At 37.7% G+C, this 16,601-nt stretch overlaps 1 protein-coding gene across 1 annotated transcript in view; it reads right to left on the reverse strand.

Moving 5' to 3' along the window:
- Positions 1-994: 994 nt before the first annotated feature.
- Positions 995-16,601, reverse strand: part of KIAA0825 (KIAA0825 ortholog) — a 116,080-nt gene continuing 100,473 nt past the window's right edge. The window contains exons 4-5 of the mRNA XM_026649172.2: positions 8,672-8,840; positions 995-3,130 (exon numbers count right to left, since the gene is read on the reverse strand). Of these exons, the coding sequence (XP_026504957.1) occupies positions 2,450-3,130; positions 8,672-8,840 (850 nt within the window). The 3' untranslated portion in view covers positions 995-2,449. The remainder of the gene's footprint in view (positions 3,131-8,671; positions 8,841-16,601) is intronic.

A 16,601-nucleotide genomic window follows, 5' to 3' on the forward strand; every position in this document is an offset into this window, starting at 1 on the left:
TTTCAGGCAACGCACACTATAGACCATGATGTAATGTATATGAACTTGACAACCTGTAGGAACAAATAAATGCACTCATGCATACAATCAGCATATTCATTTTATGGAGCTGAGGTCATGGGGCTGGCAATGGTCAATATTGTGTTCATACTAGCTATTTACATGGAAGGGCTTGAGCATGGCCCCCATAAACATTATTTGGAGTAGTCAAAACACAGGTTATTTAGTTAAGAGCAAATTAATAGTAAATAATTAAATCAGACATTTATTTCAATATATTTTCTCGAAAACAGTATTACATTTAAAAGCCTCCAACAGTCACCTGAATGTTGGGTCGCCTTAATGTTCATGTCTCTGGATGATTTCCTCAGCTGCCCACTCTATTCCTCTGGCATTTTCAAGTGTCTTCATTGGGTTAATACTGGAGAACTAGTGTTTTCTTACACAAAAAATTCCCATACAACCCAGAAAAGTCTCACATCATCTTTATTCTACAATGAGGATAACAGTCTACACCATAACCACGGCCTCTGATTTTGCACGTGCAAAAAAAAATACATAAATCTATATTGTATGCAAACAAACAGCTGTGTGTACATTTCTGTAGACACAACCACTTTCGCATACATTTTGCAGGTGCAAAATTGAAGGCTGCAGCCCAAAATATGACCTTTACCATCTTTTCAAAAATCTCTGCTGTTGGGTTTTATGGAAAGTTAGTATAACAGCTACAAAGCAGAATACCAAGATTTGCTTTTAAGTAATTTTATCTACCTTTTTTTTTTAATTAGCAGCAGAATACAGTAACAAAAACGATCCTGATACTATAATATCTATGGGGAACCTTTCACAGCAAACAAAATGAATTTAAAATAGAGCAAATAAAAAATTTAAGCAGAACAAAAAAGATATTACCGCTATTCACTACAGTATGCATTTTTACAGATTAATGAAATTTGGGCTATTTTAATCTCGCTCTGCCTCAATTTTCTCAAATACGAAAAGGTGTTTGAGATCTATGGATTAAAAACTGAGTTACACAAGTGCTAGGTATAAATATTCACTCTCTACAAAATGCTGCAGAGCTAGGGTCATCATCCTTGTTTGTTGTTCTTAATGTGTAACCTCTTTGAATCTCTCCACTGGCTTACCTTCTGCTAAGCGCTCCAAATTCAAACTTCCTTTCACAGCTCAATATTACTTTGCCCCTACCTACTTAACCGCCCTTTTCCTGTCTCCCATTGCCCCTCCACTCCAGCAGTAATGTCAGTTTATCACATGACTGTCTGCATGCTTTCTTCTGTACTGCCTCCTAATCCATGTTCCAGACTTCCTTTACTCACCCACAAAGCCCCTATCTTCTCCATATTTCAGTCTCTCTTGAAGAGGCTCTTCTGTCTTTCTACCAATGGAGTTTCTATTTGATTTATACTAACATGAAAATTGATATAAAAAAAAATGAACATAACCTTATTTTGTGGAGAGCTGGTAAACCAACACCTGGAACATAATACTTTTTGTTATACCTCTTTCCCCTGTTTGTTTGTATGTCTAGCGTAAGACTGTGAGCTCCCTATTCCTTCTTGTCTTGCTACAAAAAAACTTAGCCTGCTGTGGATGCTATTGTAAACAAATACATAATTCCTACATACAATACCACTCTAAAACTGTGCATGGCATGCCTGTACACAACTTCTCTACCAATTACATAATAAGAGTTTTCATTTTATATAATTGCATTTTTTAAACCTTCAGTACTCCCTTTGAGAATAAGGTTATCAGATTCACCAATAGTGAAACAAGTATATAAAGTATCTAATGTCAACAGTGGGATCCTCTTTACTGTTGTAAGTTTCTTTTGAAAAACATGAAACCAATTATCAGTACAGTAATTTATATTAATTTAAAAAGCGTTGGAAATGTATTTAAAAAAAATAAGATGTTTTTCGAGACAGTCTGGATACTAAACCTTTCAGACCAGTTATGTGGGATTTAGTGTCAACTATTTTATAATTAAATGCATTGAGTCTGTGTTGCTGCAGTGTAATTTTTAATTTTTTAATTTCAGTCCATTCAAAGCAACTCTGGGGAATAGAGAGGGTTTTTTCCCTGTCCAGATTCAATAATTTGTAATCCCATACCTACTAACACAATCTATGGAAGTTATAATTTTAGTTTTTTTAATATTCCAACAGGAAAATATTACCCAATGGTAATATACTGCAGCTTTGTATATATGGCTATAAAATAATGTTCTATTTTAAAATTTTGGGGTCACACTTCTGATATCTTCAATAATTCAGCTACATGAATACTATTAAAAGCATCAAACTAGAATGGGTAATTTCATGCCTTTCTGTCTTCCTGGGAAATAATCAACCAAAAGAGAGAATATGGTAGTATAAACAAGATATATAAAAATCTAACTAAAATGAACATAAAAATGCCACTAACCCAAAGCATGAACTGTTCCTCTATGCTTCTTTGAAATCTTGCTTGTCTTAATTATATGTAGAGCATTTTCTTTGAACTGCAGTTCACAAAGTCTTTCAAGAAGAACTGTTATTTCTTCTGTGATGGTATCCAGATAAGTTTCATTAATAAACATCAGTGTTGAGGATGGATCTATAGTACCACTTAGTATATACAAATCCTCTTTTATCATTGTGCATAGTGTAGGTATTGAACTTTTGTAACCATGAACCACCTTATCAAAGTTTGTTTCACCACAGCTAGATAGAACACAGTTCTGAAGAAGTTCAGAAACCAATTTATTCTGCATGTTTTGGTACTTGGTTAGAACTTCTGATTCTGGATATAGAAACAAAAGGTGTTGTATGCATTGAGTTTTAAACTGCATTTGCTGTTTTAAAGTAGCAGTATTTGTTTCATGAGGACTCTGAAGTCTATTTACTAAGAAACGTCGAAGGTGTAATCTCACATCATCCCAAACAGACTTGATATTCATAGATGAATCATCCTCAATGGCATGAAGGGAAGCTCTGGATGTTAACTCAAAAGACGTCCCACTTGGAGTACATGGGAATGAGACCCCACACTGACTAGAGAGATCCAGAAGAAAGTGTAGTATCATTTCTTCTTGATTTTGTTCATTCCTCAGCAAGCTTTGCTAATAATGATAAATTATATAGTATTTAGAGATGTTGCATGAATAACTCTATTTACAAAATTAACTTTATGTTACAAGATGTACATTATTTTTAATTGCAAACTACAAAATGATAATTTTTTACCAGGTAACTTGATTTCTCTGAGTCCCTTCATGTTAGCCCAGGCACAGAGTAAGTATACATTCTCTTACCAATAAAGAGAAACAGGGAAAAAAGCACAGTTTTTCTGATGTCACTTTCTGTATAAAATGGCTGTCTGATGACTTTGTTCAGTTAAAGATTCCCTAAGCAATGACGATCATAAATAACTAAAACACACACAGGAAAACTTTCAGAAACTCAAACTCAATTTCATCAATACAATAAGGTATTGTCTTGGCTGGCATACAAGGACTTGGAGTAACCAAACCAACAGGTAAGAACATGCATCAGCATTACCCTCTATGCCTTTCCAGATAGTACTCATTCTAAAGACATAGGATACATACCTAGAAAAACTGATTAATCATACTACATAGGAACCACCTACCGTTGGCAGAGACTGTAATATAAAATCTGTAATGACATGAAGCACGTAAGAACATCCATAGTATCGCTGGTAGAAATTTTTTCATTGAAATGTTTTTTGATGAAAAAATGACTTTTCACAGAAAATTTTTATTTTGATAGAAATTTTCAAAGAAAAAAGTTCTGTTGTCTTTTTTAACTAGAAAACAAATGTTATTTCACTTAAAAATTTCATTTTCCAGTTAATTTTTAGTAAAAATATTCAGCTCTCAGTTTTTGAAAACCAAATAGAAATTTGTAGGTTTTTGTTTCAGATTTTCACTGGAAAAAAAAAATCAGGATATTTAAATATATATATATTCAAAATTTCCTGTGAAAAATAACTGGCATTTTTCTATCAGCTCTACCTCACAGTTCTAAAGGGAAAGCACCAACTCTCATAGCTACCAGTTAAGCCTTGGTAGAAGATGTAGCCTTTTTACTCTGGTTAGCCCATCCTGGAAAGCAAATGAGGAACAAGTCAAAATAATTAATTTGAGACTGGGGGGAGGAGGGGGGAAATAAGTGGCAGATACACTGGAGGGTAGGGATCGGATACAGAGGGACCTAGACAAATTAGAGGATTGGGCCAAAAAAAACCTGATGAGGTTCAACAAGGACAAGTGCAGAGTCCTGCACTTAGGACGGAAGAATCCTATGCAGTGCTACAGACTAGGGACCGAATGGCTAGGTAGCAGTTCTGCAGAAAAAGACCTAGGGGTCACAGTGGACGAGAAGCTGGATATGAGTCAACAGTGTGCTCTTGTTGCCAAGAAGGCTAACGGCATTTTGGGCTGTATAAGTAGGGGCATTGCCAGCAGATCGAGGAATGTGATCGTTCCCCTTTATTTGACATTGGTGAGGCCTCATCTGGAGTATTGTGTCCAGTTTTGGGCCCCACAGTACAAGAAGGATGTGGAAAAACTGGAAAGAGTCCAGTGGAGGGCAACAAAAATGATTAGGGGTCTGGAGCACATGACTTATGAGGAGAGGCTGAGGGAACTGGGATTGTTTAGTCTCCAGAAGAGAAGAATGAGGGGGGATTTGATAGCTGCTTTCAACTACCTGAAGGGGGGTTCCAAAGAGGATGGAGCTCGGCTGTTCTCAGTGGTGGCAGATGACAGAACAAGGAGCAATGGTCTCAAGTTGCAGTGGAGGAGGTCTAGGTTGGATATTAGGAAACACTATTTCACTAGGAGGGTGGTGAAGCACTGGAATGCGTTACCTAGGGAGGTGGTGGAATCTCCTTCCTTGGAGGTTTTTAAGGCCCGGCTTGACAGAGCCCTGGCTGGGATGATTTAGTTGGGAATTGGTCCTGCTTTGAGCAGGGGGTTGGACCAGATGACCTCCTGAGGTCCCTTCCAACCCTGATATTCTATGATTCTATAACTATTGCTCATGACAAACTTGGTAGGAATTCATAAAATAGAAACCTTGTGCTTTCCATGTTCTCCTGGCTCAGCACTAAGCATCATAAAGGCAATTCTAAGGATAAATAAATCTTCCCAAGACAGTCTTGAAGGACTCAAAGAGAGGATCTGCTACATTTAGCACCAGGATTGAGGTCCTACAGGGCAAGGTGGGGGGCATCATGTACCTGTCCTGGCTAGATGCAGACTGATACATTAACAGGTGCCAGGTTGAAATTACATTTCAGCTATATTGGTAAGGGAGAAAGAAGGGAAGCAGGTATGGAGCTGATGAAGTAACAGGACTGCATGTATTGTTTTACTTCATCTGAAAAGGCCTCTAATGTCTAGTAGGGTCAAAGTTCTGGTCTCATGGCTATTTAAGATACAATGGGACATATTACAACCAGAGGGCTTTGTTCTCCCACCATCAGCTCTTCTAATTGCATGGAGCCCAGCCCCTGGTTTGTGGTCTGTCCAACTTCCTCTTGAGTAAAACTGGTTGAGAATATTTCAGCGAACCATTATTTTTTGTCAGAAAATGCTGATTTGTCAAAACCAAAAGTTTTTGTGAAAAAGGTCAGTTTTGATGAATTTCCCATTTTGAAAAAATAGAACATTTTAACAACTTAAAAAGTTCCGTTTTCACATTTTCTAAATGAAAAAAAAAATCACATTTTGGGGTCAAAATGACATTTTGCTTCAAATGTAAGTTAATTTACAGTTTAAAAAAAGCTAAAAAGGAAGGTCAATATCAAAACAAGACATTTTGATTGACCTGATCAAATTTATTTGAGGGATTTTCAGTTCACAGACATTTCTGAGATGTTGATATTTTGCCCAATTTGGGATGGAAATTTTTTTTAGAAATCTTTAAATATTCTCATGAGAAGGGAAAACTGTTTTCTGCCCAGCTCTGCTCTAAAATGCTCCAATATGTAGGAGAAAATAAAAGCCCTGTCCTAACCTGGATAATTTTGATGAAAAGGATAGGCTATATCTTCACTGAAGAAAAAACTAAAAAACTAACCAGACAACATAACTTCTCAGCTGGTGGAGATAAGAAAACAAATGAACAGGACAAACCAGCCAACCATATGTGTTTATAAAGTGAGTGGCATCACAATAATTTTGCTTTTTTCCTCTCTCCATCTTCTTTCTTGCAGAATGATTTATATGCACTCTCTGGGCTGACATTAATGGAGCAAATATAGTGGATAAAATAGAGTTACTAAAAGACAGTCTGAGGGAATGAAGTTATACTCTATATAAATGCACATGTATCTATGCATATTACATACACACATTATATATATTACAGAATTATATGTGCACTCACACCTACACGCAAAGTTTATTTTGTGTTATTATCTGTATTCTTTTACAATTTTGTGGCCCCCCATGAGGCAAGTGCAAAATTTTGCAGACTCTTGCGATATCCTAATCAGAATCTTCAGTTTACTCTGCTGAAGTAGCAAATCTAGATTTATAGTATTTATAGATTTTTTTTGATGATGTATATTCAAATATGCTGTTCTAATAAAAACAGAACAACAGAACTTCAACAGATGTCAAACCAGCCAATGAGATTCACTCCTTTGGAAGATGAATCCAAAACACTGTCGATGAGTCGTTGGTGCTGCTTTTGAAGCTTAAATGGGTCATTTTCAATTAAAAAAAAAAAACCTATCTAAACTTAAACAGTGTTCAAAGCCTTTTGGAACTGAAATAATGCTTTAAAAAGAGTCACTACATCTTGCAGACACCATTTTGGAGTTAGTACTCCTCAGAAAAGGGCCCCCTACAACACACTTTGAAGCTCTGAAAGCTTAGTTTACATTTTCAGAAATCTGTTTGAACAATGCCTATGTTAAGATATACTTTTGCATCTGAAAAATAAGCTTTAAAAAACACTTGAAAAGATGCTGCAGTGATTTTGCGTGAGAAGCATATTCAAAATGGTGGCACAAGATGCTACACGAGGTGTGAAGGATGGATTTTGTACCTACCATGTCCGTACCAAGATAGTGACAACAGAGTACTTAAAACATACACACAATACAATAAGGTAAACAACAAGATTTTGTTATAAAAAAGTTGTGGTTCATTTAGCCAGGATATAATTTAATAAATGCATCCTCTTATTTAAGTGTTCATCTTTTAATTATTTTGAATTACTAGATACTGTGTAGAGTGACTGAGATATTACATCACAGAAGGTGGTCAGACCTCAAAGAATTTTTTAATACGACCATAAAGGATCACAGTCCCATCAAAATATGTAGTTGTGTTGACAGTGTGACATGCTTGCCAACAACATATCTTCGTAGTTTGCACTATTCTTAAACTATTATATTGTTTCAGCATGTTAAAAATAAACAAAGGCCTTGACAGACCAACCCACATAAGTATCAGGAGCAATAATGAACAAGGGTTTTGTCCTACAGAGGGTGGAGAATTACAATCCATCATCTATAACAGTAAGATAATTAGTTAAAAGCTTTCAAACAAGAAATCATCATTAAGTCAATTGAGTAATAAAATTCAATGCATGCAAGTATTCACTTTGGACATAAAAGATCAGATTGTAAAAAACGGACTTACATTGAACAGTACCTTACATCGCAAGTGGTTCCATTGAAGTCAATGGGACAATTTGCAATATACGATATTTCTCATGGAGTAAGAATATCATATTCTGGCACAAAAGTAATCCCCATGTGCCTCCCTATACTTCTAGTCTTATCTGTACAATGAATGTGCTTGGATTTTTTGGAAAGAACGGGTGAGACAGGATGATAAAACTGTTCTCATTTGCCTTCTCCTAAGATTATTTCACAAATATTAAAGGACCATCTGCAATAAAGTCAGTACAAGAAAAAAAAATGTATTCAACCCTCTATTTTTCTGTATCATCAATGACTCTGCATCTTTCCTGGGGGAAAATCCTGCCCTCTTCTCTGTGGTGGGCCATGACTTGGCAGAATCAGTACAGTTCAACTGCATAAATGAAGGTGGAGGGGGGTAGCTTTTGAAGTCCTGGTCCTTGACACACTGCACCTCTGCTCCTTATACCCAATGCACAGGTGTTTTTGGAAAGTCTGGCAAAGTAGCAGCAGCAGAACTAGTGAATACATTATTATAAGTAAAGAATTTTTAGACAAAGTGTTTTTCCATCAAAAAATGTGAATTTGTTTCTCAAGTCCAGGATGGAATTTCTGGTTAGACAGAAAGAGTGAATATGTACCCTCAATTGGCCAGTAGCCCAGTGATTAGGGCACTCACCTGGAATGTGGGAAACCCAGCTTTAAGTCTCTGCTCTGCCTGATTCAGAGCAGGGACTTGAATCTGAGTCTCTCACATCCCAAGCAAGTGCCCTAACCACTGGGCTATAGTCTCTCTGGTTATTATTTATACCAAAAAAGGAGAGTGAAAGAAAGAGAGATACTGACTCTTTTATTCAAATTCTGTTCTATATTCACTCGTGTGAAACTATAAAAGAATAAGTAAAAAAAGAATACATTAAAAAACTGTATAAGTATTTTTTCCCAAATATATAAAAACTGTAGAAGATTTTTTTTTTACCAGAGTTTTAAGAAATTCGATCAACTCTCCATGAGGTGTAGAAGAAGGTTTCAGGGAACTGAAACTGCAGTTATTCAGCCAGTGAAGGCAGTCAGTTGTGTTTTGTAACAGCTCATCAGTACAAGTCTCATTTACTTCTGACTGTAGCTCTTTAAGGCATTGTTCCACACTAAAAACAAAATAAAAAAAAAACAAGCATTGAAACTTTTCCCATTATTTAAAGATGAACATTTTTTATATAGCATATCTTTTCAAGAAAGGAAAATACTTTAGATTTATATAACATTATAACATAACATGTCTGATACGAGGCTTAAGAGTATTACGTCTCAATCTCCAGGACTAACATTTCCTAATGGAGTGAGAGTAGATCTACAGTAAATTTTCTTCGGACCAGAGTCCACCAGCCTTATTCAAACTAAGTAGTACTTTGATCCTCAAATATTCCCATATTTTTCAGTAAGCCTACTTGCAAAGTAAGGCATTACTCAACATAAAACTGACTGGATTTGGCCCTTATGATTAATAAAGACTGTAAGCAGAATCAACTACTGCATTCGCAGCTAAATGTGACATTCTGCTTCTGCAGCAATCAGCAGTTGTTTTATAACATATCATATATTGTAGCAGTTACTTACAGATCTGCTGACACCTCACTGAAAAACTTGAAAATAATTTTAGAGACATTTCTGCTGGTAAAGCAAATATTTTCTTTCCCTTTTCCTCACTAGAATATTTGAATGAAAAATAAAATATTTCTTTCTTAGGAGTTGATCTACTCCTGTTCCTTACTCTTACCTAAAATCATAACCTTGTTTGTAACATCACAAATGCTTGGTATAGAAATCATTAGAGTTTCAGGTTGGGGAAAAATAGCAGGAACAGTTGAACTCCTTACTCCTTAGAAACAAAGATTCTGTTTCCATGAAAATATCCCCAGAACCAGAAAAAGGAGGAAAAGAAAGAAAAATGTCTTAGAAATAACTCTGTTTCTATATTTTTTAATGTTTCCCTTGAGCATCTACTATTCTTTAATACGAAAATATTAAATATCAGTTAGATTTTAGTCTTACAAAATCAGAACCAGCAATGGCATGGATCAATGGTGTTGTGGTTTAAAAAAATTGGGAAAATTAAACTTGTGGGTGTTCCGGGCCACACAGTGGCCATATTCCCCAAATGAGAAGTGGGTACACCCATGTTTACCCTGAACTATTTTACTGGTGTGGATCCACGATCTATTTTATCAAAATCAGGGATGTTTTGATTATATACATGTTTTCAGTTTGGATTATCTTTTTCTGATTCTGTTTATTTATTGCAAGTTCGTTTATTGCTGGTAAAGAATGTAAATGAAAATTTAATCCTCTATTTCCTTATAGAATTAATTCAAATTACAGTAAGGTAATAATATTAGTTCTCAGTGAAAAGTTCATGGTACCAGACACACACATGCCTTACCTGCTATGCTACTGGTCCCTATTCCACTTCTGTATTGAGTACCTTTGGTTATCGGGTATTTAACGGGGGTTAGGGCAGCAAAGTGCATATACTAGCAGATGGAGAGTTCAATCCCACATATATGAAAACTCTTTATTGTAAGATTTAATTTTATTAATATTTAAAGTAAGTCATCAGCTGCTAATGGTTTTTGGAGAGGCAGCAAAAACCAGAGTATGTACACGTTCTCCCACAGGTACTGATACATTGTGTGTATCAGGAGGTGCTCCCAAGTGTGGGAGGCAATTCAGAGGTAAGTAGGGACAAAGTCAGCAGTCATTAGGTAGCCAATTTAAGGGGAAAAAAGGCTTTCTAAATACTGTAACCAGAAATAAGGTGCATTCATAATAGGACTATGAAGTTGCACTGAGAGCAATCATCACTAAGCTATTGTGTTAATAAACATATATTACACACACAAAACCTGGCCATTCAAATGCAACCACTACAATTAAATTCCTAACCCTTCAATGTGTCCTATAACCCCCATTTTGAACTCTTTCATTGGCTTCCACTTCAAGACCCTACATACGTACCCCTGGCCTATGCCACTGACTTTATCTCTTATCTCCATTCTCCAAGGGCTTCCTCGCTCTTTCAATGATTTAAAGGTTAGTGGTTTGTCCATTTTCTACTCCAACATCCAAATTTGGAAAAGTGTTATAGTGTAAAGAGAAAAAGAATGAATCTCTGTAATATTTCAAAACTTACAAAAGTTACTGTGATTTGGCTGCTCTGTAACTTTCTAAAAGTTGAGGAATTTTTTTAAAATGTTGCAGAGTTTCATATTTTCCTTTTGCCACTCAGTAACCAAAAGTTCAGCAACTTTTAAAAAGTTAGAGAGCAGGAAAAGAAAAGAAAGGGGAAAAGGAAAAACAAACAAAAATACTAGGTATCATTTACTTTATTGCAGCAGTTTTTAACCTTTTTTCATTTGTGGACCCCTAAAATTTTTTGAATGGAGGTGCGGACCCCTTTGGAAATCTTAGACATACTCTGCAGACCCCCGGGCTCCACAGACCACAGTTGAAAATCACTGTTGTATGGTAACGACAACCTTCCATGGGCGCCTTGTGACATTACACCGCATATTCATCATCATAATATTATAGGATAATGGCATAATTATGATGCATTTTGTACAAGATGGGTCATGTAAGGTGTCATTGGAAAAGTTATTATTTTCTGGATATGATTATCCTATTTATATGCATATATCATTTTTGTACCTGAAGTTATGAATATTGATTATGGATCTGTATTTCAAATGGGCTTATTCTGGAAAACACCCACAGCCAGCCTCTCAGGTACAACAATGAAGAAGCCAAACAGAGTTAATGACTCATCAACAAAGACAACGGGCTGTGGAATAGCTTAGCCTTCCTGTGGACCTTTCGGCCAGCCTGTAAGTAATAGCTGCCATGACTCTGCAAAGGCATGTGACCAGACCATGTCTCTGGACTCCATTCTGGTTGCCTGTGTTTTTCCACAAACTGGGCTGGGAACTGTTTTTGGAACAAAGGGTTCCCGCCATATGCTAAAACTAAGGCAGGGAGTGACATCATCTGTTGTTCTTCACTCCCCCATAACTCAACACCTGAGAGAGGGTCCGAGAGGGGGGGGGGTGGGGGGGGGGGGGGGGGGGGATCCTAAGCTGCAAAACAAGTGCAGCTTGTGCCTTGAGAATCTGCAAGCCTGCTTGCATCATCAGTCAGGGTGAGAAATTGTTAATTCAAATCCTATCCTTCTAGTATGTTAAACTTAATTTGCATTGTTGTTTATTTACCAGGTAACATGCTTTGATCTGTTTGCTATCACGTATCAACACTTAAAATCTATCTTTCTGTAGTTAATAAACTTGTTTTATATTTTACCCTAAACCAGTGTGCCTTTAAGTGAAGTGTCTGGGGAAAAATCTCAGCTTAGTTACCACAAGTGTGCATATTACTCTCCACATTGCGGAAGAGGCAAACCGAGTAATAAATTCACACTGGTTGGGGTTTTGACCAGGGCAGGACGGTATAACTCTGGGGTCCTAGGCTTCGAAGCTAGGGGTAATCTTGGCTGTAGCCTTTCTATTGTTGGTTAATGCAGTGGCTGGTCAAAGCCTGCATATAACCACAGCTAGGTGTGTCCCTGCCTGTGTAAATGCTGGTGGAAAGTGTAAGACCAGGAGCGGTCTAGAGCTTGTCACAGGAGCACAGTGTGAGAGGAAGCCCAGGCTGGTCAGTCAGAGGACTCAGTGGCACCCCAGTTCCAGGTGTCACCCCGAGGGGAACCCGTCACACCTCTACTACATGGTCTGCAGACTGACAGGGGTCTGCGGACCACAGGTTGAAAACCACTGCTCTATTACATTGAATAACAAAAATGGAAAAAATCCAAAATGTGATTAAAATATATATATATATAATCAGTTTTCAAAAACCAAAGTGACACCGCTTTTCTGATTAATTTAAAGGATTGAATTTTGTTGTTGTTGAAAACATTTTATGAAAAACTTAATTTTCCATGAAAGCAAGAAAACTTAGTTAAAATTTTTCAGTTTGCTCTAAAAAGACAGCTATTAAGTGGCAAAAAACTTCAGACAGTACTAATTCAGGCTAAGTTAGTAGTGAACCAGAAATCAGAGGTAAAAGGTCATTGCTGCAACCCACCCAGTGATCATATTTTTATTTTTAAATTTTGCTTGCCTCTTAAAATACTTACTTTTCTAATGGACTTTTTCCATCTTACATTTAGCAAACATTTAAACTTTCCCTTTTTCATTTATTGTGCATCACAACCAACCTTCCTTTATCTCATTTATTGCCTTTTTCTGATCAGCATCAGTGATTTCACTTATGTCATCTCATAGCTCTGGGAACTGGGTTTGTTAATGTGTATTTATTTTTTATTGGATTTTGTGGTAGGAAAGGAAATTATAAATGAACTGGCAAAAACAGTGATGGATAAATAGTAACTAAAAATTTGTTGTTTCCTTTACAAAAATAATAGCAATTTATTTCCTCAAAAAGATTTCTGGAATCCAGATGATGTATACTATCAATATATTTTCAACAGTGGGTTAAATTTGGAGCCTATTCTATTTGTCCCTTTAAAATAATTGAAATAAATAATTATAGCTGGCTGAATAAAAAAGAAGCCCACTGCAAACGTGGAGTGTGAAAGATATTCATATCTGCATTAACTCTTAAGATTCCTTCAAAATGTGAAGGGAAGATCAAAAATAAAAATATATTGGGCAAAATATGTTCATATGTTTCTGAAATCATCATCAGTAGGTCACTTAAAAGTCACATAATTTCAAATGTGTCCTTTTACAACAGTTTACTCTTACATACTTAATCAGTAGAAGCTTTGTATTCAGGACTGTGAGAAAGTGTATTGTAATATATTTAAAAATATGTGAAATGAACAGTTCAGAAAGCATCTACTCTATTATATGAAGATGCCAAGTTTTATACCTGCATCATCCTCAGAAACCAAACTCACTGACAACAACCAATTCAAAATTATATGAAAACCTCTTTAAAATTAATCACGTGTGGGTGGTCTATAAAACACACTATATAAAAAGATGAAGTAAAGGTCTTTTCAAGACAACTCTGAGTCTGAGCAAGTTTAAAATTAAGTGCACTGAAACAAATATCTTCTGAGTATCAAAGGGCCTTTTCATGAATGCAAAGGACTTCCATGAAAAATAATACCGCTCTGACCATGGCCCACTCAATTTCCTGATGGACTAACTCCATCCATGAATACCAGTTCTGAACACAATAAAAGATTGGCATGTATCTTTTTAACTTGTGTAAACTGTTCTCAGGACTATGAAATCCAATGCCCTGTTCATACACCTTAGCTCCTGGGACACTATATCAAATACTTTTATTTATGAGCCTGATGAGTCTCATTCAATGAAACCTAACAGATTACAGCATTGTGAATTGTAAAGACTCAGGTGTCGTTAGCCTACCTAAATCAGTTTCAATTAGCTTAAATCAGCTTTTATACTAATCTCTGACATCTGAATCAGGGTACTACAAACCATTAATAGGCTAAAGCCTTTCCAGATATTTTAGCAATTTGTCCTAGCACTGATAAAGGGATTAGGCAGACAAATTTCAGTGGACCTCCCTATAGGTACAAATAATGAAAGTTCAGTTCACTTTATTTGATCTTTTTATCCCAATAAACTAAACATCACATTTTTGTCTAAAACTGTACTTTTTGCATTGGATAAAAACTTTTGCATATTCTTTAGTTCATATCATATGGTAGTGAAGCAGAATCTCAGTATTACTTTCCCTCCTGTTTTTTGCAAGGTTTTGTAAGATACTTCAATTATAATTTAACAAATACTTATAGTATATCTATATTCCACTGTATGAATTACATCAGTCAACAACATACTTAAGAATCAGGCCACTGAATAAACAACTTAAAAAATTCTATGTCCATTTTCTGAGTGTACAAAGAAATAAGCTTAAATATGTAATGCTTCTTTCAAAGTATCAAAGTAAACAGTCTAACAACTATTCTGATAAAAAATATAGTCAAAAGCTAGCCTCAAACTGAAATCTCATGCCAGGAATGAGGGCCCGTAGCTGTGCCTGTCCTGTCACTGGGCAGCCAATGGGCACAGATGGCCCACAACAGAACTCCACTGCTTGGCTGAGGCAGTCGGGTGGTTTGCCCTTAATCCCAGCAGCTGCAGAATATCAGTGGCTGCTCACCGTACATGCCTGTGGATTCTGTGTCTTCCTTTGGTTGCTTCATTCCAAATCCTTCTGCAGCCCAGAACCTCCTCTGTACTCACCCCTTGCTCCAGCCTAGACCCAGCCCTGCTCCTGCCTTCCCTGATTCCAAGTAATACAGTTCTAACCCTCTGCTCTAATTTCTGGCTCGGACATTTGGACTCAGACTATGGTTCTAACCCTCAACCCAGTTCTGATTCCCCCTTGACTTAGGCATTTGGGTTCTGACCCTCGGCTCTGATCACTGGCTCTGACTCTGCCTAGACCCTGGGCTCTGGCATGTGGATGCTAATGCCTGTTTCGACCATTAAGCTTGACTCCTCTTCTGACCACTAGGCAAGACAGCCTGCAACTCAATCTCCTGACATCTCATTTTAGTCTAGAAGAAAAATAGTTTTCTGATTTCCAGTGTCTTAATAAGGGGGTATGTATACATCTCAATTTGCTGAAGATATACAATCTTTAAACAAAACCTGTATTTAACTGTGATGCAAAAATCTCATTTAATAAGTTAACAGTTATATTTTAAAAAATAAGTCATATAATATGATTTTAAAAAGGAGACGTTTTATTAATCATTTAATTGCTTTTCGACTAAAGACAAAATTATAACTGTAATTAGCTGATTAATGTAGAATATTTTAGTACAGTGTATTAATTACACTACATAAAAATGAAATTATACCTTACACACACCTAGGCCCCAGTCCTTCAAAGACTTTGGCACACACTTAACTTTATGAGCAGTCCTGTGATTCTATTAATAGTCCCACTGATCGGGGTCTGTGACGTGTTGGGACTCACCACCGTGGCACCTCCTGCTGGTTACCTCCGGGAATTAGCTCAGTTCATGGGGAGCGCCCTCTGCCAGTGGTGTCCCGTCCGTCGTCTCTTCCTCACTGATGTCTGGACCCGCATTGCTCCTCGCTCGGCGGCGTCTTCTTCAGGCCACTGCTCTGGCAGTGCACCCTAGTCCATCCTCACCCCCTTCCAGGGTGGGGTGGTATTCAGCAGTCCTTGCACTGGCCTCAGTGGCCAACCACAACCTCCAAAGTCTAGCCCCTCGTCTCAAGGGCCGGTTGCAGTTTGACTCAGCCACCCTACTGCATGGCCAGGTGCAGTACAAGGGGGAAGGGGGGGACCCAGGCCTGCCCACTACTCTGGATCCCAACCCAGGGACCCTCTAGTGGCAGCCTCCCTGCCCTCCTTCTCTCCCCTTGTCCAACTGTCCCTGGGCCACTTCCCCTCTGGCCCCTCGCACCCTCTAGGCCCTTTCTGTCAGGGCCCGCAGTCTGGCAGGTATTGGGCTGGAGCTCTACTGTGCTCCCCCTGAGCCTGCCCCGCACTGCTCTGTCCCAGGTGCTAGTCTCCCAGCTCTGGAGACAAACCTTCCCCCATGAAGGTCTGGGACAGACTGCCTGCTGCTCTTCTGGGCAGCCTTTATATAGGGCCTAGCTTAGCCCCGATTTCCTGGCTCTAATGTCGGCCCTGACTGGCTCTCAGTAAGCCCTTTCCAGATTGGCTGCCAGCCTGCGCAGCCGCTCTGGCCTATTCTAGCCCCCTCTGACATGGGGGTGGGGCACTCGCCCCGCCACAGGGTCTAAGGGCTGGATCCTGTAAACCTTTTGTCATAACTATGAAGGGAAGGGTAACAGCTCTCTGTGTACAGAGAC

Source organism: Terrapene carolina, unplaced genomic scaffold, assembly GCF_002925995.2.
Source record: "Terrapene carolina triunguis isolate 2854851 unplaced genomic scaffold, T_m_triunguis-2.0 Scaffold69, whole genome shotgun sequence".
Lineage (NCBI taxonomy): Eukaryota > Metazoa > Chordata > Testudines > Emydidae > Terrapene > Terrapene triunguis.